Here is a 25,672-nt window from a genome sequence, read left to right as displayed (position 1 = left end):
CTTAGGCTATTTGGTTATAGCTTTCATATAAAAAGGTTTAAATTAGTTTCATAATAGGGGTGTGTACATTGGATACTTTTTCCTCCATTCTTGTGTGTTTCACTTTCTTTTAAGCTATTGCAAAGGGAATTGTGTTCTTAATTAGCTTCTCATCTTGGTTATTATTGGCATATACAAACACTACTGACCTTGGACATTGATTTTATATCCTGAGACATTACTGTATTTTTTGATGACTTCCAGGCATCTTGTGGTTGATTATTTGGGGTTCTCTAAGTATAAGATCATATCATCAGCAAAGATGGAGAGTTTGATCTCCTCTGCTCCCATTTGGATGCCCTTTATTTCCTTCTCTTGCCTGATCGTATTGGCTAGAAATTCCAGCAGTATGTTGAATAATAGTGGTGATAGAGGACAACCTTGTCTGGTTTCAGTTCTAAGTGGAAAAGCTTTCAGTTTTACTCCACTCAATAAAGTATTAGCTGTGGGTTTGTCATAGATGGCTTTGATCAGTTTAAGAAATGTACCACCTATGCCTATACTCTCCAGTGTTCTAAGTAGAAAAAGATGCTGGATTTTGTTGAAAACTTTTTCTGCATCTATTGAGAGGATCATATGGTCTTTGGCTTTGCTTCTGTTGATATGGTGAATAATGTTTATGGACTTGTGTATGTTAAAACACCCTTGCATTCCTGCGATGAAACCTACTTGATCATGATGTATGACTTTTTTGATGATAAACTGTAATCTATCAGCTAAGATTTTGTTGAGAATTTTTGCATCTATATTCATGAGTGAAATTGGTCTGAAGTTCTCCTTTTTAGTTGGGTTTTTTTTCCTGGTTTTGATATCAGGGTGATGTTTGCTTCATAGAACATGTTAGAATTGAAATGTCTCTTTTTTGTATTTTTTCTTTTGACCAATATGAAGTGTCCATCTTTTTCTTGTTTGACTTTAGTTGCTTTAAATCCACTTGCATCTCAAAATAAGATTGCAACCCCTCTTTTCTCCTCAATTCCATTTGTCTGAAAAATTGTCTTCTAACCCTTAACTCTTGAGTTTTAATTTTAAGCCGTGTGTTTCCTGCAGACAGAAAATGGATGGCTTGTGTTTTTTAATCCAAATCAGCCAGTCTATGCCTCTTCAATGGGGAATTCAAGTCATTAACATTTATTGAGATAATTGATAAGTGTGGTAGCATTCTATTCATCTTATTTTGTAAAGTCCATTGTTTATTTTTATGGTTTGCATCATTGTGGAAGCTAGGTTCTGTCCTTTAATTTCTGGGTACTTACTTTGCTGGTGATCCATTCTGATGATCAGTGTGTAGAACAGGTTGAAGTATTTCCTATAAAGCTGGTCTTATTGTGACAAATTTCCTCAATGTTTACATATCAATAAAGGATTTGATTTCTCTGTCAATTTTAAAGCTTACCTTAGCAGGATATAGAATTCTGGGGTGGAAATTGCTTTAAGTCGATAAAACATAGATGATCATTGTCTTCTAGCTTGAAAAGTTTCATTGGAGAAGTCTGCAGCCACCCTGATGGATTTACCCCTATAGGTCAATTGGTGCTTACTCCTTGAGGCTTGCAGAATCTTTTCTTTTGTCTTGACTTTGGACAGGTTCATCACAATATGTCTTGGAGAAGCTCTGTTTGAATTGACTTGAACTGGGGTTTGATAACCATCTGAAAGAAGTGTGTCAGAATCTAATATTCTCTAGAATGGCTTTCATTCTTCTGGGGCATTCTTGTTCCCGTTTTGAGATATCTATTACTCATATGTTTGAATGCTTCATGAAGTCCCACAATTCTGTCAGTGAATGTTATTCTTTCTCTCTCTTTTTTTCTGCCTCTTTAACTACCTAAGTTATCTCAAGAGCTTTGTTCTATACTCTGAGATTCTTTCTTCTGCATGGTCTAATCTGTTATTTATACTTTCTACTGCATTTTTTCTTTTTTGAGATAGTCTCGCTGTGTCACCGTTGGTAGAGTGCCATGGCATCACAGCTCACAGAAACCTCAAACTCTTGGGCTTAAGTGATTCTCTTTCCTCAACCTCCCAAGTAGCTGGGACTACAGGCACCCACAAGAATGCCTGGCTATTTTGGGGTTGTAGTTGTTATTGTTGTTTGGCAGGCCCAGGCTTGATTCGAGCCCACCAGCTCTGGTGTTTATGGCTGATGCCCTAGCCACTGAGCTACAGGCACTGAGCCTCTACTCCATTTTTAAGTTCCTTAATTGACTGCTTCAATTCCTTTAACTCTACTATATCCTTTCTATGTTTTTCATATTATTCATCTCTTATTTGATTCTGCTTTTGGATTTCCTTTTGGTTATTTTCCACTTTCTCAGCAATATCCTTCATTGTTTTCATCATCTGTATTTTAAATTCCTATTCCATCATTTCTAGTATTTCTTTATAGGTGGAATCCTCTACAGTAGCTACCTCATGGTCCCTTGGTGTGGGGCATTTTTTTGGACTGTTTTCTCATGTTGCCAGGATTATTCTGCTGTTTCTTCCTCATGAGTGTTTTCTTTTATCTGTTTCCTTGCCCTAATTTTCCTTTCACTTCTTCTTGCTCTTTAAGTTACAGTCCCTCTGACCTAAGGTTTTGATGAGTCCTTTTGGTATAGGACTAAAAGGATGAGAAGATTGAAGAAAAAGAAGGGAAAAAAGATTAAGAAAAAGAAAAAAGAGGAAAAGAGAAAGGAGGGGGTGAGTAAAAGGGAATATTGGCAAAATGAAGAGAGGCACTGAAAGAGGGAGATAGGAGTAATAAAGGTGTACAGTAAGGTACTTCACCCACACCTTAAAAACCCACAACCTCTGGGGGTTCTAGGTTGTGTGGTTCCCTTCAGGTCAACAGCTCTTTGCCAGCCTTAGGAGGCATGGTATCCCACCTCCACCAAATAGAGAAGAAAAACAAAAATACTGTAAATCAAACTAAAACAAACAGAAAACTTTACAAGATAAAAATGTGGAGTAAACCAATTATAGGGGCAGAAACACCAGCAAAAATGAAGTTCCTATTATCAAAGAAGGCAACAATGGAAAGTTATATTTACACTAGAAAAATGAAAGATAAAGGAAAAATCTAGGGCAAAAATGTTGAAATTTAAAAAAAAAACTAAACTAAAAACAAAGCTATACACACACACACACACACACATATATATATATATATACACACACACATACATACCCCTTGCTGGACATTGTCTGCGCAACATGTAATCTTCTCAGGTTTGAGATGCTAGTCACAATGCTGATATAGCTGTATAAGGTGGAGACTGGAGGCCTCTGCTGACTTCTTTGCCCTCAAACCCAACAGGTCTGAGAGCCTGAATCTCTCCTCAGCCTGCTTAAAAGACACTTTAAATTGTTAACTGTGGCTAGGCAGAGACTTTCCCAGAAAAGCACATATTGCTGGGGTCTCTCTTGAAGTGGCTGCCCACTTATCAGGCACACAAAAGCTGGCCTCACTCTATGACTCTGAGGGCTGAGACTACAAAAAGCTCTCCTACTGCTGAACACTGAAAGCTCCACTCTTCTCCTTCATCTCAGTTCCGGCCTTTGCCTCCGTTCATAGTCACTAGATCACTCGCCCAAGATCTTCCAGCCCAGGCCTCACTCTACAACCCTGAGGGCAGAGCCTGTAGGGAAGCTCTCCGACAATGGCTGTGTGAGGGCCACGGCCAAACAGTGTTAGCTCTGTTATGGTCCAGTGGCTCAATTTGTACCCTAGACAACACTTAAAGTCACCCACACTCTTGCCCAAGTTCTCCCAAGGTGATTCAACTGAGTACTCAAGTCCAAAAAGACAAAATCCACAGGGAAGACCTTCCTTGTCTGCAATCTCACTGCTATTGTAGCTACAGCCACAGCAGCCTCAGACTGAATACAACCACTTGCCACTTCTCTGCTGCTTTTGTCCTCCTTCTGGGGTCCAGAAGTCTCTTGCTGTCTCCCTCCATCCCCAAAGGGATGTTTCTGGGCAGAGCCCACAAGCCAAAGGTGCCTGGAGTCTTCTCTCCCCAATCTCACTGTACCTGGTTGCAAAGAAGCTGTTAGTTGGCTGCCATCTTGCTCTTCCCACCCTATTTTTCATTCTTAAGAGATGAGTATCTCACTCTTGCTCAGGGTGGTCTCCAATTCCTGAGGTTAGGCAATCTACCTGCCTGGGCCTCCCAGAGTGCTGTGATTACAAGCATGAACCACCATGCCTGGCCCAAAAGAATGGTTTTAAAAATATCACAACTTCAAGACCTGGAGCAATAACTCACACCTGTACTCCTAACAGTCTGGGATGCTGAGGTGGGTGGTTTGCTTTACCTTATGAGTTCCACACCATCCTGAGAAAGAGTGAGACCTTGTCTGTACTAAAAAATAGAAATGATTCAAGGGAAGATGCCCAGAAGAGGCTCTTGAACAGAGGGAGAAAAACTAGATAGAACTGGACTCTATGAACCCAAAGGTGGGGAGATGAGCCAAGAAATAAGTTAGGTAAGCTGTGACTCCAAGGAAAAGCTTTCAAGTAAACAATTTACCGGTACAAAGCCTATTACCTAGAGGACGGACGAGTCCTACCTAAGGGGGAGGCTCACCACAGACTCTCTGCAAGCAAGCAGGGGACAAAAGACCTCTCATTTTGCCTCACTGGAGAGAGCCACAGGTCTTCTTTTCAGGGAGGTCCCACTTGTGAACCTGGACACCACTCTACCCTGAATAAAATTGAACAAATATTTTCCCCAACGTTCTGAACTCCCTGTCCACCCTTCCCTCTCTGTAATTGTGTTCTGAAATTCTGTCCCCTGTAGAGCCCAGAGTGTTTGGCCTTTTCCTGAAGAATCTGGGTGTAGTCTGGACTATTGAACATCAGCACAGAATCTGTGACTCATGTGGAAGAAGGAGGATATAGGAAGACAGAGACACATGGCAGGAGGAGGAACAGTCCTCTGGTTATGACTATGCCTGGCCAGCTGCGGTGTTGATCTCTAGTTCTGGATGTGTCTGATGGGTAGGGCCCAGAACCCCTATCCTGACTGTGCCTACAGGCAGGGGCACAGACCCCTGGTGCTTCTGACTGCTGTGGCCCAGAGGCATGCGCCCCTGGCTCCAACTCAGCAAGAGAGCAGAGGCTCAGAAACATGGTGCAGACTGAGGCTGGAGGGCGGGGACCCAGACCCCTGGCTTTGACTGTGCCTGGTGGGCATGGGCACTGACGCCTAGTTGGGATTTTGACAGGCAGTTGGTGACTCACTGAAGAGTACCGGGCACCATCCTCTCATGTTTGTGGGGCAAAACGAACTGTGGATTTCTATCCACAATTGGAGACCCTTGGATCCCTCTCTGTTGAACAAAGCTTGTACTGCCTGTGACAATCTGATTGGAACTAGCATCCAGGGCTATCCATGTGGGGACACACTGTGGTGTGAGGTTAACCTGCAGAAGTTCTGTAGTGGGAAGGAAATGAATGGTGGAGGTGAGGCACCCCAGCTGTCTGTATCTCCCCCCAGGTGAGATTTATTTATTTATTTATTTATTTATTAACTTTATTCAAATTAATATGAGGGTAAAATATTTAGGTTATATCACTCTCACTTCCAGGGCAAAGTTCCATCTGTAGAAGAGCTCCTCACCCAGGGAGCATGTTATACACCCTCACAATGTGCACATTAGGTGAGATCCCACCTCATGCCCTCCTCTGCCATACATCCTACCCGCTCCCCATCCCACTTCTCTGTACCCCCAAACTGGATGATATTAGTGTTTTATTGTTCTTGGGAACATGTAATTGTTTATATATTGATTTCATATTAGTATAGAGTACATTGGATAGTCACCTTTCCATTCATGTGATACTTTACTAAGAAGAATGTATTTCAACTCCATCCAGGTAAATGTAAATGATATAAAGTGTCCATCTTTTTTAATGGCAGCATAAAATTCCATGGTATACATATACTACAGTTTCTTAATCTATTCCAGGGTTGGTGGGAATTTAGGTTGTTTCCATATCTTGGCAATGGTAAATTGAGCTGTGATAAACGGTCTAGTAAAAATGTCTTTATGATAAAATGATTTTTTTTCTTCTGAGTAGATTCCTAATAGTGTGATTGCAGGATCAAATGGAAGGTTTAATTTGAGTTCTTTGAGGACTCTCCATTCTTCCTTCCTAGTGCAAAATAAGAAAAGACATTTCCCTGCCCATCTGGACTACTGCTAAAGGCAGGGATGCATATCTTAGTTTCAAAAGAGTTAAAGACACAGAAAACATTTTCACTATTTTTTTCAGAGAATTTCCTCTGTTACATATTCTCCACTGTCAATTTTACATTTTCATATCTATGGGAGAGAGGGAGTGGATACTCTGTTTCAATATTAGTGTTCGAGAGCATGTCGTAGTGTAATAATAGGTAATGTGAGTAGAAAGGTTAGTGACCGAGATTCTTGGTCCCATCCCCTAAAGTTTCCCTGAAATGTTACTGACATGAGGCTGGGTGTGGTGGCTCACACCTGTAATCCTAGCACTTTGGGTTGCTGAGGGCTGTGAATGCCTTGAGCTGAGGATTTTGACCCAGCCTGGGCAAGAGTGGAGGCCCTGGCTCTACTTAAAATAGAAAAAATTAGCTGGGTGTAATCTTGTTCTGTTGCCTTTGGTAGAAGTTCTAAAGTCAGTAGCTTGTTTTGTCTTATGCAGAAACTGTCCACTTATACAAACAGTGGCTTTCAGTGGTTTGTAGAAGATTCCTAGGAATCCTCAAGGTTAAGTGCTTCTGATGAAATGGATATCCATTAGATTAGGAATGTTGGGGGTCAGGGGCCCTGGTTCCCTGAACCCAGTTGCCTTGGTTCAATTACTGGGCTGAGCTCTAGTAAAGTTCAATCGAGGCACAGCAGTAACTAAGAGCAAAAGTGAGTGGAAACAGAATAAATCTGGAGCAGCTCAGGCAGTGTACTAAAGGTAACCCAAACAAGTTTCAGGATAACAAAGAGAGATTTTATTTAAGAAGAACAAACAAAAAGTTTAGAGCACTTCCAAAGAGAGTTGGAAGCAAGTCCCTCTCATGGAGGAGAAAATGTGAGAGAGACAGAGTGGCAAAGGCAGGCAGGGGTATAAATAATCTCTCCATTTGAAATTGGCTGCAAGGTGCGGGACTGGAGGCCTCGGAGGTGGCGGTGGGGCCATCAGCTCTGGCAGCGGGTGCCCTGGCCGTTATGGCAGCCGCAAGGGGAGCCCCCACCGCCTCGGGCCTGTGGGGGCCCCCAGGACCCCAGCTGATGGGCAGCCGGCCGTGGCCCGCAGTGACGATGCAGCGACCTGCAGCTCAGGTGTGGCCAGCCTGGGAGCTGATCCAACCGTAGGTGAGCGAGCTGTCCCGGGCGGTGCAGACCAACATCCTGTGCACAATGCATGGCTGCCGCAAGATCCTGCCCAACAGCCCAGGGCTCAACATGCACCTGGTCAAGAGCCACCGCCTGCAGGACGGCATAGTAAATACAAAAGTAAGAAAAGATTTGAAAACTGTGCTGAAATTCTACTGTTTCCCAATTGAAGGATGCCCCAGAGGCCCTGACAGACCATTTTCTCAATTTTCTCTCGTAAAACAGCACTTTATGGAAATGCATGCAGAGAAGCAGCATAAATGTACTAAGTGCAGCAACTCGTACGGCACCGAGTGGGACTTGAAGAGGCACACAGAAGACTGCAGCAAGACCTTCCAGTGCACGCGTGGCTGTCCCTATGCTAGCAGGACTGCACTGCAGTCCCACGTCTACCCAACTGGCCATGAGATCCCAGCAGAACACAGGGACCCACCCAGTAAGAAAAGAAAATGGAAAATAAGAAGTTGTCCAATAGAAGTCCTCACACTTTTTAAACAGGGGGTCAGTTCACTGTCCCTCAGACCATTGGAGGGCCGGACTGCAGGCCCCCAGACGAGTTGGCTGCTAAGCAGGACAGGCAGCAGGGACAAAAACACTTGGCGGCCGGGATAAATGTCCTAGGCAGGCTGCAGTTTGAGGACGCCTGAATAAGACCACTGAATCACTGAGCTACCAACCAATCCCTAAACCAGACAGTCAAGAACTAGAAGCTTTAGAAATAAAGCTAGTAGCTCATTTTGAAGATTCTTGCGGCTTGAATGCGAGGAAGCAGACGCTTACAGCACCTCCAAGATATCCTCAAAAGTTGCTTTTACCAAAGCCCAGAGTGGCTTTGTTTAAACTACCTGTGATGCAGTTTCCTCCTGTGCCTGTCTTTGTGCCTACAGCGGACTCCTCTGCCCAGCCTGTGGTATTAGGTGTCAATCAGGGCTCTGCGACAGGGGCTGTGCACTTAGTGCCCTTGTCAGTAGGGACCCTGATCCTCGGCCTAGATTCAGAGGCTTACTCTCTTAAGGAGAGCCTACCTCTTTCCAAAATTGAGCCACTTAGTACAGGTGTTCAAGTGAACTTGGGTAAAAGTCCATCAATTCTTTACAAGAATTAGGGAACACGTGTCAAAAGAACAGCATTTCTTCGATCAATGTACAGACAGATCTGTCTTATGCCTCACAAAACTTTATGCCTTCTATGCAGTGGGCTAGCGCTGATTCCTCTGTGTCATCTTGTTCCCAGGCTGACTTGTCTTTTGATTCTCAAATGTCTCTTCCCATTAGTGTTCACACTCAGACATTTTTGCCCAGGTCTAAGGTAACTTCATCCATTGTTGCTCAGACTGATGCATTTATAGACACTTTTGTTTCTAGTCAGGTGGAGTCTCCAGAGAAACTCAAACCAGTGGAATACAGAGTCCGACAGATAACCACATACAGATGGACCAAGCTGGAATGTGTGCAGACATTTTTGAGAATGTTCATTCATCATACAGTGTTGCTTTAGACAATATCATAAGTAGCACGTTAGCAGAGACAGTAACCCATGGTTTGTTGCCTCAGAATGACCCCAGGACTTTAAATCAAGATGTTGAGAAATCAGCACCAATTATAAACTTCAGTGCACAGAATAGTATGCTTCCTTCACAGAATATGACAGATAATCAGACCCAAACCATGGATCTATTAAACGATTTAGAAAACATCTTGTCAAGTAATCTGCCTGGTCAGACATTGGATAATCATAGCCTTTTGTCTGACACGAAACCTGGATCTGACATCCAGCTCCCATCTGGCCCAGTTCAGAATTCCAGAATAGATTTTGACATCCAAGAGTTCTTTTTAGCCTCAAATATCCAGACTCAAACTGAAGAGAGTGAACTTAACACCATAAACACTGAACCAGTCTTGGGATCTCTGGACTTAGAGACCCAAACTGACTTCTTACTTGCAGACACCTCTGCTCCGTCCTATGGATATAGGGGAAATTCCAACTTTTTAGACCTTGAGATGTTTGACACACAGACACAGACAGACTTAAACTTATTTTTAGACAGTAGTCCTCATATGCCTCTGAGAAATATTCTGAAACACTCCAGCTTTTCGATGAGTACTGACTCATCTGATGCTGAGACCCAAACTGAAGGAATCTGCACTGCTAAAAACATACTATAGAAAGTAAGGTTCAGTTAAACAGCACAGAGACACAGACCATGAGTTCTGGTTTTGAAACACTGGGGAGATATGTATCTTGGCCAGACTTGTTTATTTTTTCCCTCCCTCTTCTCTTTGGACCATGATAAACCCCTGAGTAGTGACTTCCAGAAGTGGGTAATTTAGAAATTAAAGTAAAGAGACCTTTATGTGGAGAAGTAATTTGCATGCATAATTTAGGAAGGTCTTCCTTAGGTATGGCACAGGCTTTCTTTAAATTATTTGACTTATGCTCCAAAGTAACTGTAATTTAATGTTGATAGTATAACAAATGATGAATAGCTTTAATTGTATGTTTAAAAGTCTACATGTATTCACATGCTTAAATCTGGGTATCAGATTTTAAGCAGTTCTTGAAATGTGTGAATGTCTCCTTAATATACTGGTTACAAAGAAAAAAAAGAAACACTGGGGAGCTTGTTCTTCACCAGCAATGAAACTCAAATAGCAATGGATGACTTTCTTCTGGCTGATTTGGCCTGGAACATGATGGAATCTCAGTTCAGCTCTGCAGAAACCCAGACCTGTGCTGAACCACACAGAGTCTCCAACTTCTAAAGGTGGAGTCCGTGTATGGGGTGGCATTTACCATTTCCTCTGGATTTGGAAAACGGGGAATGGGGACAACAGTATTAATATTGTTGGATGTAGTCGAAGATGCCGTTGCTTAGCTTCTTTGCAGTTCTTTGCCTTTTGTACTTGTAAACATGAAATTGGTGTATAAATGTGAATGTATTATAAAGTGTAAGATGTTGATCTCAAATAATTGTTTTTTGTGTTGTCTACATTTGCCTTTTTACAGCTAGTCTTTCCATCTTTAAAAAATTGTATTTCATACCCATAAAACCTATATAGCCATTTAGCTGAAACCAAGATTACCAGATACTAGGGTACAAGCTTCTCAAATTTTCAAAACATTTTAGTTGAGTATAATGTACTTAAATTGCACATAAAATATTTTTGACAGTGAAATTGGCTACAAGATTTTCATTGACCTCTCTGGGTCTCCAGGCAGTATTGCCCTTTCCTATTGGTCATTGATGGTCTTTTTCTATTGGTCATTGGTTACCTAGGTGATTTTGTACCCACCATCCTTTTTTCTTTCTTTTCTTTTCTTTCTTTTTCTTTCTTTTTTTTTGAGACAGAGTGTTACTATGTTGCCCTCTGTAGAGTGATTTGGTGTCATAGCTCACAGCAACCCCAAACTCTTGGGCTTAAGAGATTCTCTTGCCTCAGCCTCCCAAGTAGCTGGGACTACAGGCACCCACCATAACACCCCAACTATTATTTTGTTGCAGTTGTCATTGTTGTTTAGCAGGCTTTGGCTAGGTTTGAACCCACCATCCTCGGTGCATGTGGCCGGCACTGTAACCACTGTGCTATCAGTGCCCAGCTTATACTCACATTCTTATGGGCCCTCCAGAATTCCTAGTTCATCACACTGGGGTTCTTTTTCACCCTGCTTAAAGCCCCTTTCTTAGTGTCCCTTCTCAAGAAGGAAGTCATATATACTTTTTTTAAAAGAAACTTAAAAACTGTGTTTAACTGTTTTAAAATACACACTTTTTTTTTTTTTTGAGGCAGGGTTTCTCTCTATTTCTTTGGCTAGAGTGCTATGGTGTCATCAAAGCTCACTGCCACCTCAAACTCCTGGGAGCCAGCTATCCTCTTGCCTCAACCTCAAAGTATACTTTTTAAGTTTTCTATTTTTTTATTTTTCCCTGGTGTGGCGATGGGCAAAAGGCAAAAAGAAAAATGGAAAAAAAAATTAATAATGGCTCAAGATGACTGTATTGGACACCTGAGTGATAAAACTTAGGCCTATAAACTAAAGATGACCTCTTCTCTGTGTAACTGGACTTTGTTAAGTATCTCACTGAGAGATACTGGTTATAAACCTATTTATCAGATGTAGAACTGTTAGGGTGGAAAAGCTCAGTAGGTGCTGTACACCAGACTACAAAAGAATTTCTCTAGACCAAGATTAGGATATAAAAGTATATTTTATAGTTTAGAAGGGGGGACAAGAAGGGAGAGAGAAGAGAGCAGACAGTAGGGAGATGAGATGGTATCCCAAAGGGAAAAAAAAGGAAAAATGTTTGCTCTGAGGTCCAAAGAGTACCTGAATTTAAGAGGAACAAGAAAAGTAACTGTAGCCAAATTGACAGAGTACTGTGAATGTGAACACTGTGACCATTTTTCCTCTAACAAGATTGAAGACAGATATTTTTCCAGATCTTTTCAATCCCAAGGTCTGATAGTTCATTTTCCATTGTTCTGAGGAGTCACTAAGGAATCACTTGAGGCTATGGGCACAAATTCTAAAAGGCCAAGGAGTTGGTGAAATGTAAAGAGAAATAATTTACATGTCTTTTGGATCTGCTGGTCTCCTCAATGTTCTGTGAAAACAGAAATCCATTTTGAGGGATGCTGCTATCAAGAGAGAGAAGACAAGAAGAGATCTTAATGCCTATTGAAAAATGAGTTAATCTGGGCACATTTGCTCAGGCCTGTAATCCTAGCACTCTGGGAGACGGAGGGGGTTGCACTGTTGTACCAAGGAGTTCCACAAAGACCACACTACCAAATAAGTCAAATTTACAGAAGAGTGCGTTTATTGAAGAGCCAGGGGCAACTGCCTGAGTGTCCCAACATGGGGTTTCTGAGAGCAGCCCTGAGTGCTTAAGGAGTCAGATTTTTAAGGTTTGGTCTGCCTGGTTTGCCTGGTCTGCACGCAGGCTGTCCAGGTGCATTTGGGTGGAATAGTAAGCAAGTATTGTACAGAAGCAGAATTTGTGGTTAATTAGCTATATGTCATACATCTTTGTTTTAGTATTTTCCCATATATTTTAGTTTCAATACTTTTCCTCCATACATCTTTGTCTTAGTATTCTCTCCATCTGGTATTGTTTAAAGGTCAGTCTGGGGATAGTCCATTCATTTCCCAGGCCCAGGAGTTAGTCAAGCAAGAAGTTAGTGAGTACTTTCCCATCTATCTTGGGAGTGAACCAGACTTACTCCATTTTGTTGAGGGCTTGCAGCCCAGGAATTTGTCAGGAGTTAACTGGTATTTTTCTACTTTAGCCTAGACCCAACAGGATCACTTGAGCTCAGGAGTTCCAGACCAGCCTGAGCTAGAGTGAGACCTTGTCTCTACTAAAAATAGAAAAATTAGCTGGGTGCTGTTGTCTCTACTAAAAATAGAAAAATTAGCTGGGCACTGTTGCAGGTGTCTGTATTCCCAGCTACTTGAGAGCTTGAGGCAAGAGAATTGCTTGAGCCCTGAAGTTTGAGGTTGCTGTGAGCTAGGCCAAAGCCACCTTACTCTAACCTGGGCAATACAGTGAGACTCTATGTCAAAAAAAAAAAAGAAAAGAAAAGAAAAGAAAAGAAAAAAGACTGAAGAAAAACTATGAGCTAATAATTTTTCTTTCTTTCTTTCTTTCTTTTTTTTTTTTTTGAAACAGTGTCAAACTCTGTGGTCCTAAGTAGAGTGCCATGGCATCACAGACCACAGCAACCTCAAACTCTTGGGCTTAAGCAATCTTCTTGCTTCCCAAGTAGCTGGGACTACAGGCCCCCACCACAACACTTGCTTAGTTTTTCTATTTTTAGTAGAGATGGGGTCTTGCTCTTGCTCAGACTAGTCTCGAACTCCTGATCTCAAGTGTTCCACCTGCCTTGGTCTCCCACAGTTTTGATTATAGGCATGAGCCATTGAACCCGGAGTAATAAATTTTTTTTGAGACAGTCTCACTTTGTTGTCCCCAGTAAAGCACCCTGGCATATAGTTCACAGCAACCTCACACTCTTGGTCTCAAGTGATTCTCTTGCCTCAGCCTCCTGAGTAGCTGGGACTATAGGTGCCCACCACAACCCCTGGCTATAATTTTCCTATTATTTCGCTATAAAGACCAGCCATCTTTACAAGAACAAGGACAGGATGAAATCAATCATCCTCTACCAGATATTAAGACACCTAGCTTCTCTTCCTGCTCAACTGCACATTTACGTTATCTTATGAATACTTTGAATTAAAGATCATTGAGGGCTTGGTGCCTGTTGCTCAGTGGTTAGGGCACCAGCCACATATACCAGGGCTGGCAGGTCTGAACCTAGCCACGGCCTGTTAAACAGCAATGACAACAACAACAACAATAGTTGTGTGTTGTGGTAAGCACCTACAGTCCCAGCTACTGGGAGGCTGAGGCATGAGAATCACTTAAGCCCAAGAGTTTGAGGTTGCTGTGAGCTGTGACACCACAGCAGTCTTCTGAGGGTGACATAGTGTGATTCTGTCTAAAAAAAAAGAAAGATCATTGGAGATGAGAAAGCACTGGAAGGGAGTTTCCCTCTATCTAGTTAAAACCTACCTGACTGGATCAAAGTACCTGTGGTGGGAAACAGAAGGAATTCCTTTCCTCCCCCTGAATGCTAGTAGACCTAGCCCAAATCATTTATTTATTTATTTTTCTTTTTTTATTCAAATTAATATCAGGGTATAATCTTTAGGTTACATTGTTCTCCCTTCCATTTGTAGAAGAGCCCCTCACCCCGGCGGCATGTTATAAACCCTCACAATGTGCACATTAGGTGAGATCCCACATCATGCCCTCCCTTTTTCTGCTTTCTCTTCTTTGGCCCTACTTCCTCCCCCCTCCTCCTCCCACATCCCTCTCTACCCCTGACCTGGACAATATTAGTGTTTCATTGTTCCTATAAACATGTAATTGTTTATATATTGATTTCATATTAGTATGGAGTACACTGGCTATTTATATTTCCATTCTTGTGATACTTTACTAAGAAGAATGTATTTCACCTCCATCCAGGTAAATGTAAAAGATGTAAAATCTCCATCTTTTTTAAAGGCTGAATAATATTCCATGGTATAAATATTCTACAGTTGGTGGGCACTTAGGTTGCTTCCACAACTTGGCAATTATGAACTGAGCCCCAACAAACATTCGAGTGCAAATGTGTTTGAGGTAAAATGATTTTGTTCTTCTGCATGGATACCTAGTAATGGGATTGCAGGGTCAAATGGAAGCTCTACTTTTAGATCTATGAGGATTCTCCATACTTCTCTCCAAAGAGGCTGTATTAGTTTTCAATCCCACCAGCAGTGTAGAAAGTGTTCTCTTCTCTCCACATCCTCACCAGCCTCTGGTGTTTTGGGACTTTGTGATGTGGGCTAATCTTGCTGGGATTAGGTGATATCTTAGAGTGGTTTTGATTTGCATTTCTCTGATGATTAAAGATGATGAGCATTTTTTTCATGGGTTTGTTGCTGGCCCAATTCATTTAAAACACAATACTTGTCTTTCAGCTTAATTTACAAGTCAACCTGTTCCCTCCCCCCCATCTATTCATGCTCCCTAGCAACTACTTACTCTACCTGCACTTCAAATTCTCTCCCCACACCCGTCCCTTCTAAAAGACATCTATAAAGGTAACTGACCATCACTGAGACATTGTTTAACCGCTCTTATGGTTCTCCTCATGAACATGGTATTTGGAAATAAACACTTCTTTTATTAATCTGCCTTAATTGTGAGTTGATATTTCAGTGAACTTCTGGGCTAAAAAGGGCAAGTTTCCCTTTTCCTTTACGTGCTACCTACTTCTCCCACCTTCTGGACCACGCATATCCCACCTCGACTCTCTCCCACTCCCTGTTATAAAGTGCATATATGTTGTACCTCATGTAACCTACATCCAGATACAACCTCTGTCTGCACTGAGTCAATCTGTGTTCCCAGGCTTATGTTCTCAAACTTGGCTCAGAATAAGTTTACCAGTGATTTCTCTAAGTTCTAGAGAACTATTATTTCACCTTTTGATGGACAATCTTAAGTATCAACTCGTTGGAGTTTTATTGATATGTGAACTTGTAAACATTACTGACAAGATATTTTTAACAAGGCTCAGGGAAGCTTTATTTCTGTTGCATATTCCAGAAGATGGATCTCCAGATTACAGATCATGCAGAGAATGTTTAGGTATGTGCTTTAAAAATGCACATTTTATCTTTTGGTCATAAGGCTGGAGGCATTGTATGAGTCTCTTGGAATATTCAGTCACATCAGAATGTACTAGAGTAGAATCTGGGGTTGGAAGTGAAATTCCCAAATGTAGGCCAGGCACAGTGGCTCATGCTTGTAATCCCAACACTCTCGGGAGCCAACAGAGGATTGTTTGAGCTCAGGAGTTTGAGACCAGCCTGAGCAAGAGTGAGATCCAGTCTCTCCTAAAAATAGAAAAACTAGTTGGTTGTGGTGTCAGGAGCCTGTAGTCCCAGCCACTGGGGAGGCTGAGGCAAGAGGATCTCCAGACCACAAGAATTTGAGGTTGCTCTGAGCTATAATGACACCATGGCACTCTTACCTGGGAAAGAGTGAGATTCTATCTACAAAAAAAGAAAAAAATCCCAAATGCACAAGGCAGCCATTTATCAAATATAAAGAGATTACCTGTGGATTCTTGAGAGCTTTTAACTTATGATCAACAGAGCCTGGGAAGTCCAAGGGTTTTTGAAAGTTTTTGATAATTATGATTTGAGAATTCTATTCATTGTTTTATTTTTCATGAATTTGAGAATGGTAAGGATCAAGGAATTTCTGAATAAAATGTAATATACTAAAGAATTTAAAAATAATGTTACAGGCTTGGTGCCCGTTGCACAGTGGTTACAGTGCCAGCCACATACACCGAGGGTGGCAGGTACAAACCCAGCCTGGGCCAGCTAAACAACAATGACAACTGCAACAAAAAATAGCCGGGCATTGTAGTGGGGGCCTGTAGTTTCAGCTACTTGGGAGGCTAAGGCAACAGAATCGCTTAAGCCCAAGAGTTTGAGGTCCCTGTGAGCTGTGACACAATGGCACTCTACTGAGGGTGACATAGTGAGACTCTGTCTCAAAAAAAAAATAAAAATAATGTTACAAGTAAAATGTGTGTTCCTTTATTAGAGAGGTACCTTGGGATTTCCCACCTCAGAAATATAAAATCAAGCAATTAAAAAAATCACCTTCAGCTCTCTAGCAAGGAGAGGCCTTTACTTACCCTAAAAATAGACAATGATAACCAGAACACACTCTTAGCCCATTTGGAGAGGTCTAAAAAGGGCCTCAAGGCTGTGGTTCCTGGTCATGTCCTACTGTCAATGGAAGATAAGCCATATTCTATCAATTATTATTATTATTTTAGACAGAATCTCAATCTTTGCCCCGGCTAGAATGATGTGGCTTCAGCCTAGCTCACAACAACCTCAAACACCTGTGCTTAAGCAATCCTCCTGCCTCAGCCTCCCAAATAACTGGGACTATAGGCAGGCACCACTTTGCTAGGTTGCTTTTTCTATCTTTTTGGTAGAAATGGGGTCTTTTTTTTTTTTTCTTGAGACTGAGCCTCAAGGTATCACCCTGGGTAGAATGCCATGGCATCACAGCTCACAGCAACCTCCAACTCCTGGGTTTAAGTGATTCTCTTGCCTCAGTCTCCCAAGTAGCTGAGACTACAGGCACCCGCCACAACACCCAGCTATTTTTATGGTTGTAGTTGTCATTGTTTGGCAGGCATGGGCTGGATTCTAACCAGTCAGCTCTGGTGTACGTGGCTGGCACCTTAGCCACTTGAGCTACAGGTGCTACCCTAGAAATGGGGCCTTGCTCTTGCTCAGGTTTCTAGCTTCTGAGATCAAGGGGTCTTCCCTCTTCATCCTCCCAGAAAGTTGGGCTTACAGGCATGATCCACCGCACCTGACCTCAAGAAACATATTGAACAAAAAGGAAAATGGTTTGGGAGTCTAAAATCCTGGAAAACTTTTTGGCAGTCATTGTGTTTAATACATCAGTCTTTGTGTTTAAATATGAATATTTTTGTTGTAACTTGAAAAATATTCAACCATTGAAAAATACCTAATTACCACATTTCATTTGTATATAACTAATTTAGGAAGTTAAACTTTTAAATTATGTCAAGAATTTTATTGTCATCATTATCATTATTACCAAGTTTGGCAGACAAAAGCTCTTATGACAGTTTTGACTTACAATTAGGAGAATCACAAGGTGGAAGGGGCAAAATAAAAAAAAAAACTTGGAGAAATTTACTTACTGTTTTTTCTAGGATTGAGGATCAATTTTTTTTATTATTGTCTTTGTGAGGGCTGCTTTAACAAAGCACAATGGACTAGGTGGTTTATAAACAGCAGAAATTTATTTCTCACAGTTCTGGAGGTTGAAGTCCAAGATTAGGTGCTGGCATGGTTTGTTCTGGTGAAGACTATTCTGGCACACATTCTGCTGACTTATGGTGCTTCACATGACAGAAGGAGGATAATAGAGTTCTCGGGGGGGGGTCCCCTTTATAAGGGCAAGTATCTTATTCCTGAGGGCTCCACTCTCATGACTCAACCACAGGCCCTACTTCCTTATACCATTATATTGAGGTTAATTACAACATGAATTTGGGGGGTACACATTCAGTCCACTGCTATTACCTAATTGCCATTTTGGGAGTGCCAAATATAGATTAAGTATAGGCCAGGCCAGGAGGCTCACACCCATAATCCTAGCACTCTGGGAGGCCAAGGCAGGTGGATCTCTTGAGCTCAGGAGTTCAAGACCAGCCTGAGCAAAAAGTATACCCCATCTCTACTAAAAATAGAAAAATTAGGTGAACACCTATAGTCCCACCTACCCAGGAGACTGAGACAAGAGAATCACTGGCGCCCCAAGAGTTTGAGGTTGCTGTAAGCTATGATGCAAGAGCACTCTATGAGGGCACCAGAATGAGACTCTGCCTCAAACAAACAAGCAACCAAAAAATATAGCTTAGGTATAACAGGTATCTTAGTAGTCTTATAATTCAGAATTTAGATCCTGAATTTGGGAAAGGCAAAATCAAGAATAGTTGGCACAGGAGACATGGTATAAGTCAGAAAAATAAGAAATATTTACAATTAACACTGTGAAACCGCAACAAATAATACTGAGGCTAAACCTGTAATACACACACGTTATCATTCACACACACACTAAAAAGAAAGGTAAAAAGGAATAGTAATTACTCATATTAGCCAGGAGAGGGGGATGTTTGTTCATTTCTGTGGCTTGGATAATGTTTGTGTTTTGTCTGTGTTTAGACCTGGTAAAGCAGTAGTTTTGCTTTTTCTCTCATATTCTTCACTGTCACTGAGAGACCTGGTCGGAGGTTGGCACTGTGTGAGATTGCTTGCCAGGTCAGCTCTCATATGTCTGGGGTTGTTTTTCTCTTTCTCATCACTATTACTGGGCTGTAGTAGGGGAATATAGTGATGCTGTTTAAATAAACGTCATATATATGTTTCAATCTAATCTGTCAGGCCTTACAAGGAGCCCCTTCCACGAAACTAATGAACATAGCATAGTTTTAGAATCGAATTTTGAAACCAGGTGGCAAACCAGGGTAAAATCTGGACATAAAGAAAAATCCTGTCTGCCCAGCATGTTGGGTCACACCTGTAATCCCAGCACTTTGGGAGGCCTAGGTGGAGGATCACTTGAGGTCAGGAGTCCAAGACCAGCCTGAGCAACATAACAAGACCCAAATCTCTACAAAAAAATAAGAACAATTGACTAGGCTGGGCGAGGTGGCTCACACCTTTAATCTGGGAGGCTGAGGCGGGGGAATTGCCTGAGCACAGGAGTTTGAGACCAGCCTGAGCAAGAGGGAGACCTTGTCTCTAAAAATAGCCAGACATTGGGGGGCACCTGTGGCTCAAAGGAGTAGGGCGCTGGCCCCATATGCCAGAGGTGGTGGGTTCAAACTCAGCCCCGGCCAAAAACTGCAAAAAAAAAAAAAAAAAGCCAGGTATTGAGGTGGGCACCTGTAGTCCCAGCTACTCAGGAGACTGAGACATTAGGATCGCTTGAGCCCAGGAGTTTGTGGTTGCTGTGATCTATGATGTCATGGCACTCTACCAAGGGTGACAAAGTAAGAGTCTGTCTAAAGAAAAAGAAAAAAATTAACCAATTAACCAGGAGTGGTGATGTGCACCTGTAGTCCCAGCTATTTTGGAGGCTGAGGTGGGAGGATCACTTGAGCCTAGGAGTTGAAGTCTGACATGAGCTATGATGATGCCACTATACTCTAGCCTGGGTGACAGTGAGACCTTGTCTTGAAAAGAAAAGGAAAAGAAGGCTGCAGGATTTGTTTTAACCTCTCTGGGTCTTATTAGCGCCAATAAAACTTGTGATATATTAATCACCATCTAAAGCAAAACCTTACATTGTGAATTTTGCTAACCACCCCTCACTTCACACCACACACATTCTGTCTACCACTGTCAAGATCTACCCTTTCTGACTTCCTGCCCCTAACCAATACAACTGTCCATTGTAACACTTTACTTTATGACCTTTTTGTCCCAGATACATTACTCTAGAAAAGGATGTGCCCCATTCTTCTTATTCAATGCTAGAGAAAAGCCTGGAACAAAGTAGGTGTTCAGTATTATTTATTGATTAATCAATTAATTATTTTATTTCATTTATTTTTTTGAGACAACGTCTCAAGCTGTCACCCTGGGTAGAGTGCCATGGCATCACAGTTCACAACAACCTCCAACTCTTGGGTAAGTTATTCTCTTGCCTCAGCCTCCCAATTAGCTGGGACTATAGGCACCCACTTCAACAGCCGGCTAATTTTTTGTTGCAATTGTCCTTGCTGCTTGGCAGACACGGGATAGGTTCGAACCTGCCAACTCCAGTATATGTGGCTGGGGCCCTAGCTGCTGAGCTACAAGCACCAAGCCAAAATCAATTAATTATTAATAAAACACGACCTAATAGAAGCAAGTCCCTGTCTCTACTAAAAATAGAAAATCCAGCCAGACATTGTGGTGGACACCTGAAATCCCAGCTACTCAGGAGGCTGGCTGAGCCAAGAGAATCACTTGTGCCCAAGAATTTGAAGTTGCTGTGAGCTATGACACTATAACACTGTACCCCAGGGTGATAGAGTGAGACTCTGTCTCAAAAAAAAAAAAAAAAGCTTCTTCATCCACATGAAATAAAAAATGGCAAGTGAGGAAGAAGACTGAAGTCATGAGTTCTTCACTTACAAACATTTTATAAAATGAACAAAAGTTGATAAATTTCTCATGAGTCATAGCAAACTTTTATACCTGATGTTTAATGGATTCATATGAAAATTTTTCAGTAACACTTTGTTTTCCAGTAAGTGGTTATCATCTCAATTTGTTGCCTCCCCTCCCCTCTTTTTATGAGACGGTTTTGCACGCACTCTGTCACCCCAGCTGGAGTGCAGTGTCCTGATCATAGCAAACTGCAACTTCAATCTCCAGGGTTCCAGTTATCCTCTAACCTTAGCTTCCCAAGTAGCTGGGACTACAGATGTGCACCACCATACCTGGCTAATTTTTAAAACTTTTTGTAGAGACAAGTTCTCAGTATGTTTCTCAGGCTGATCTTGAACTGCTTCAGCCTCCCAAAGTGCTGGTATTACAGGCATGAACACTTGGCCTAAGCCCATTTTCTGTACCTTTGCATGCCATCTTCCCAGGAAGGTACAGACAGATATATAAAGGACAGAGGACCAATTTCCAATTACACAAGCAATGATTACTTTTGTCTTATTGCTGATAGGATGAATATATTTTCTTACTCTTGAAAATATATTTCTTTTTAAAAGATCTCTCACTCCACCACTTGGAAGTAACCAATAGGGATATTTTGGTTTATCTTCTTCCTAACCGTTTTTACTAAGTATATCCATGTACTCACAGACATACACACACTTAAAGCAAAACCTCTTTTCTCATTTAGTTGGCCAGGGCCATAAGGACACTTGCTCTATTCTGAGTGGAACTCCCATCATTCACAGCAAATGCTACGTAAGTGTTCGCTCAGGGGTTTCTTCTCTGATTCTAGCTACTAAAACCATGATGAAGAGGAACGTAGAGTTCAAATCCACCTCAGGAGCACAGTAATATAAAAAGCAAGGAAGAAAAGATAAATGGAAATTCTGGTCAGCTGGTTACTAGCCCTAAATCAAATCAAGGCTACCACTACACATAAAACAGAAGAAAATTAGTAGTAAGAGGCCATTTTCTTTCATTCTATTTTTTGAGACAGTTTCACTTTGTCACCCTCAGTAGTGTGCTGTGGTGTCATAGCTCACAGCAATCTCAAACTCTTGGGTTAAGTGATTCTCTTGCCTCAGTCTTCCAAGTAGCTGAGACTATAGGTGCCTGCCACAAGGCCCAGCTGTGTTTAGAGATCAGGTCTTGCTGTTGCTCAGGCTGGTTGATCCTGTGAGCTCAGGCAATCCACCCACCTCAGCCTGCCAAAGTGCTAGGATTACAGGCATGAGCCACTGTGTTCGGCCCATTTTCTTTCATTTTAAATCCTGAAATAATAGAATCATTATAGCATGCAATGATGAACCTTTTGCACACTCTTGTCCTTTATTTTTCTTATCCAGAAGCTGTTTATTCCATATAAGAATCCTAGAGATGATCAGGTTTTATGGGCTAACTGAAGAAAACAAAATGCCAGAGAAACTCCTGAGTTATACCCAGATACTATTTGATCCCTTGCCAGTGGGTGGTATAGTTCTAGGCATTGTCAATAGCAAAGCTTCATTCAAAAAGTCATTGGAGAGTGGCCACATGAATATGGTAGTCAGAGGCCAGAGAGGTTTGTTCAGGGTTTTCAAACCACCTCTATGGCATAGCCAAAAACATGCCTTAGGGTCTGCTCTTCTGCACCTCCTAGACACCTGCCTCAAATCCACCCAAAGAAAAGAATTTGGCTTTTCTACATTAGACTTTGTCTTAGTCAACTCGGGCTGTCGTAATAAAATACCACAGACTGTGTGACTTAAACAACAGACCTCTACTTCTCACAGTTCTAGAGGCTGGGAAAAGTCCAAGATCAAGGTAGCAGCTAATTTGGTTTCTTGTAAAGCCTCTCATTTTGGCTTGCACATGGCAGTCTTCACATGATGGGGAGAGAGTGAGCACACATGAGAGCAATATCTTGTGTCTCTTATTGTAAGCCACTAATCCAAACATGGGAGCTCCAAATTACCTTCCAAAGGCCACAGCTCTTAATACCATCACTTTGAGGGTTAGAGCTTCAGGATATACATTTTAGAGGTGACATATGTAGGGCAAAGGGAAAATTTCCTCTTCCTTCTTTGAAGGGTCACTGAAAAATAGTCTTAAGAAAGGCAAATTAATAGATAACGACATGCAAAATTTATTTGTACGTGCATAACACAAGGAAATTGCAGTAGAATGATTGCCCAATAATCCAAAAAGGTACAGGTGGTTACATACCCTTCTTATAAATGAAAGGAAGATGCGGAAAAGTTACTTGTTTTCAAGGGGATAGTAAGTGATTTTTAGGGGACCTTGACAGGCTTGGAGAATATACGTTGGCTTGGGACAAAGTCTGCTGGACCCACAGAGCAGATAATGATTTATGACAAAAGTCTGCCCAGGTGTGTTAAAGACTTCAATCTCTCTTTCTAGGGTATAAGTTAAATTAATGAGAACTCAGGGAAAGGACCAGAGGTAACTATTTTCTTCTTTGGCTATCCCAGACTTCAAGCAGATAAGGGAGTATACAAGTAAAGTTTCATCAGTGTCTGCTGGTCTTCAAGGGCCATTCATTTAAAATAATCAGCATACCCCAGTGCCATATTTTGGGGCAAATCTTCCCAGTCTCCTTCACACAAATATTTAGTCTATAACATTTCACCTCTTCCTTCACCACACTCATCTCATATGCAGCATACGTTTATTTCATCCCAACAGCCTCAAAAGTCTTAACTCATTCCAGCATCAACTTAAAACACTTAAGTCCAAAGTCTCATTTAAAAATTATATAAATCAGATAAGGGTGAGACTTGAGGTATGACTTCATACTGAGGCAAAATTTCTCTCTAGCTGTGAACTTGTGAAACCAGACGAGTTATGTGCTTCCAAAATATAATGGTGGGACAGGCATAGGATAGACATTCCACTTCCAAAAGGGAGAAATGGGAAAAAAGAAAGGAGTGAGGGATCCCTAGGAAGTACAAATCTTAGCAAGGCAAATTCCATGAAATCTTACTGCATAAGAATAATCCTCTTTAGCTTGGTGTTCTGACTTCCAGGTCCACTGTGGTGACAGCATCACCTCTATGGTTTGGCAGAACACCACCTATGCTGTAGCTTTCTGTGTGGGTCACAGTCCTGCACTTGAAAAATAAATTATCATTCTTTCTAAAAGTAGAATATAAACGTCTTAAAACAATAACGAAGAAAATGACATGAAGACTATGTTAACCAGTTTGATGAAAATATTTCAAATTGTATATGAAAACACCACACTGTACCCCATGATTGCATTAATGTACACAGCTATGATTTAATTTAAAAAATTATTGTAGAGATGGGATCTCACTATGTTACACAGGCTGTACTCCAACTCCCGGGCTCAGGCAATTCTCTGACCTCAGCCCCTTAAAGTGCTAGGATCATAGGTATAAGCAAACATGCTCAGTCCTGGAATTTTTGTTGTTGGTGGTGGTGGTCAGAAGGTACTTTATTGAAGGGAGGGGCTCCTACAGCTATAAATGGATCTCTCGGAACCTTCTGCAAGGGTTTCACTATGTACTTAAGCTTGAAATTGGCTCTTTCCTGAAGTCTGATCATATTCCTCCTCAGGAAGCTCCAGAACCAGTCTTGGAGGATGTTGCCCTCAGGCTTCAACGTGGATGTCAAGGGCCTGATACTTGAGCAGCCCCAGCCTGCTGGGCTTGTCTGCCTCAGCCAGTCGCTGTGCTTGCTGCTGCCTGCACCACAGCACCAGCTACGCCAGCCACTGGAGGCCTTGATCCCAAGTAGCTGGAAGAGCTCCTGGTGCCAGAACCTGGCAGCTTGCGCTGTGGTCTGCTGTGCCCACAGGCTGCAGGTGGCCTTCTCACGCTGCCTCTGTGGTTTGGTCTTCTTCTCAGCAGTGCCTAGGTGGGCTGGTGGGGTACAGCCTCAGCTTCTCTGGCCTCAGGGCCCTTATTCCTCTGGCCTGGCTTCCCCTCGAAGTCAGACTGCTCCAGTAGCTCCTGGTATAGCTCCCAGAACATGGAATCCTGGGTGGCAGCCTGCTCCCTGGGCTGCCAGGGCCAGCTGCTGCTCCAGTTTGTCCACCTCCTTCTGCCGCTGCAGCTTCACCTGGTGGGCTGCAGAGAACAAGGTCTTGGTGGTCTTCAAAGGATGGGTTGTAAGAGGCTCAAGCAGGCATCACCTCCATAGCGGGTGCCTCTCAGGGCCTGGTGCAGAGACGTGGTAGTCTCTTCCCTCCTTTCTTTTTTTTTTATTAAATGATGACTATGTACATTAATACAATTCTGGGGTACACTGTGGTGTTTTCACATACAATTTGAAATATTTTAATCAAACTTGTTAACATAGCCTTCATGGCATTTTCTTAGTTATTGTGTTAAGATGTTCATATTCTACTCTTAGATTCACTTGTACCCTTGTAAGATAAACCATAGAAGTAATCCTTCCAATCACCCTCCCTCCATCCATTCCCTCCTGCACCCACCCCACTCCTCCCTCCCCCATATTCTTAGGCTGTTATTAGGTAATAGATTTCATATGAAAGCTATAAATTAATTTCATAATACAGATGTGTACATTGGATACTTTTTCTTCCATTCTTGTGATACTTTGCTAAGAAGAACACTTCCCAGCTCCATCCATGTGAACATGAAGGACGTAAAGTCTCCATCTTTCTTTATAGCTGCATAGTATTCCATGGTGTACATATACCACAGTTTGTTGATCCATTCATGGATAAATGGGCACTTGGGCTTCTTCCATGACCTAGCAATTATGAATTTGGCTGCAAAAAACATTCTGATACAAATATTTTTGTTGTAATGTGATTTTTGGTCTGCTGGGAATACACCTAATAAAGGAATTGCAGGGTCAAAGGGCAGGTCTATTTTTAGTTCTCTAAGTGTTCTCCAGATGTCTTTCCAAAAGGAACGTATTAGTTTACATTCCCACCAGCAGT

General features: G+C 41.9%; 1 protein-coding gene and 1 pseudogene across 1 annotated transcript; one reads left to right on the top strand and one right to left on the bottom strand.

The window, feature by feature from the left end:
* Positions 1 to 7,401: 7,401 nt before the first annotated feature.
* LOC100956469 (ATM interactor-like) lies at positions 7,402 to 10,154 on the top strand. The gene is given in 7 exon segments (XM_023509139.1): positions 7,402 to 7,858; positions 7,937 to 7,948; positions 8,031 to 8,474; positions 8,477 to 8,745; positions 8,748 to 9,549; positions 9,552 to 9,610; positions 9,999 to 10,154. Coding segments are annotated over 7 exon segments (2,184 nt in total). The 5' UTR covers positions 7,402 to 7,416.
* Positions 10,155 to 24,150: 13,996 nt separating this feature from the next.
* The window catches only part of LOC100956151, a 10,988-nt pseudogene continuing 9,466 nt past the window's right edge, over positions 24,151 to 25,672 (bottom strand).

The sequence above is a fragment of the Otolemur garnettii genome, unplaced genomic scaffold (assembly GCF_000181295.1).
Source record: "Otolemur garnettii isolate 467f Iridium unplaced genomic scaffold, OtoGar3 scaffold00407, whole genome shotgun sequence".
In the NCBI taxonomy this organism is placed as follows: domain Eukaryota; kingdom Metazoa; phylum Chordata; class Mammalia; order Primates; family Galagidae; genus Otolemur; species Otolemur garnettii.
Note: the sequence above shows the minus strand (reverse complement) of the source record. Positions and strands in the feature narration are given on the sequence as shown.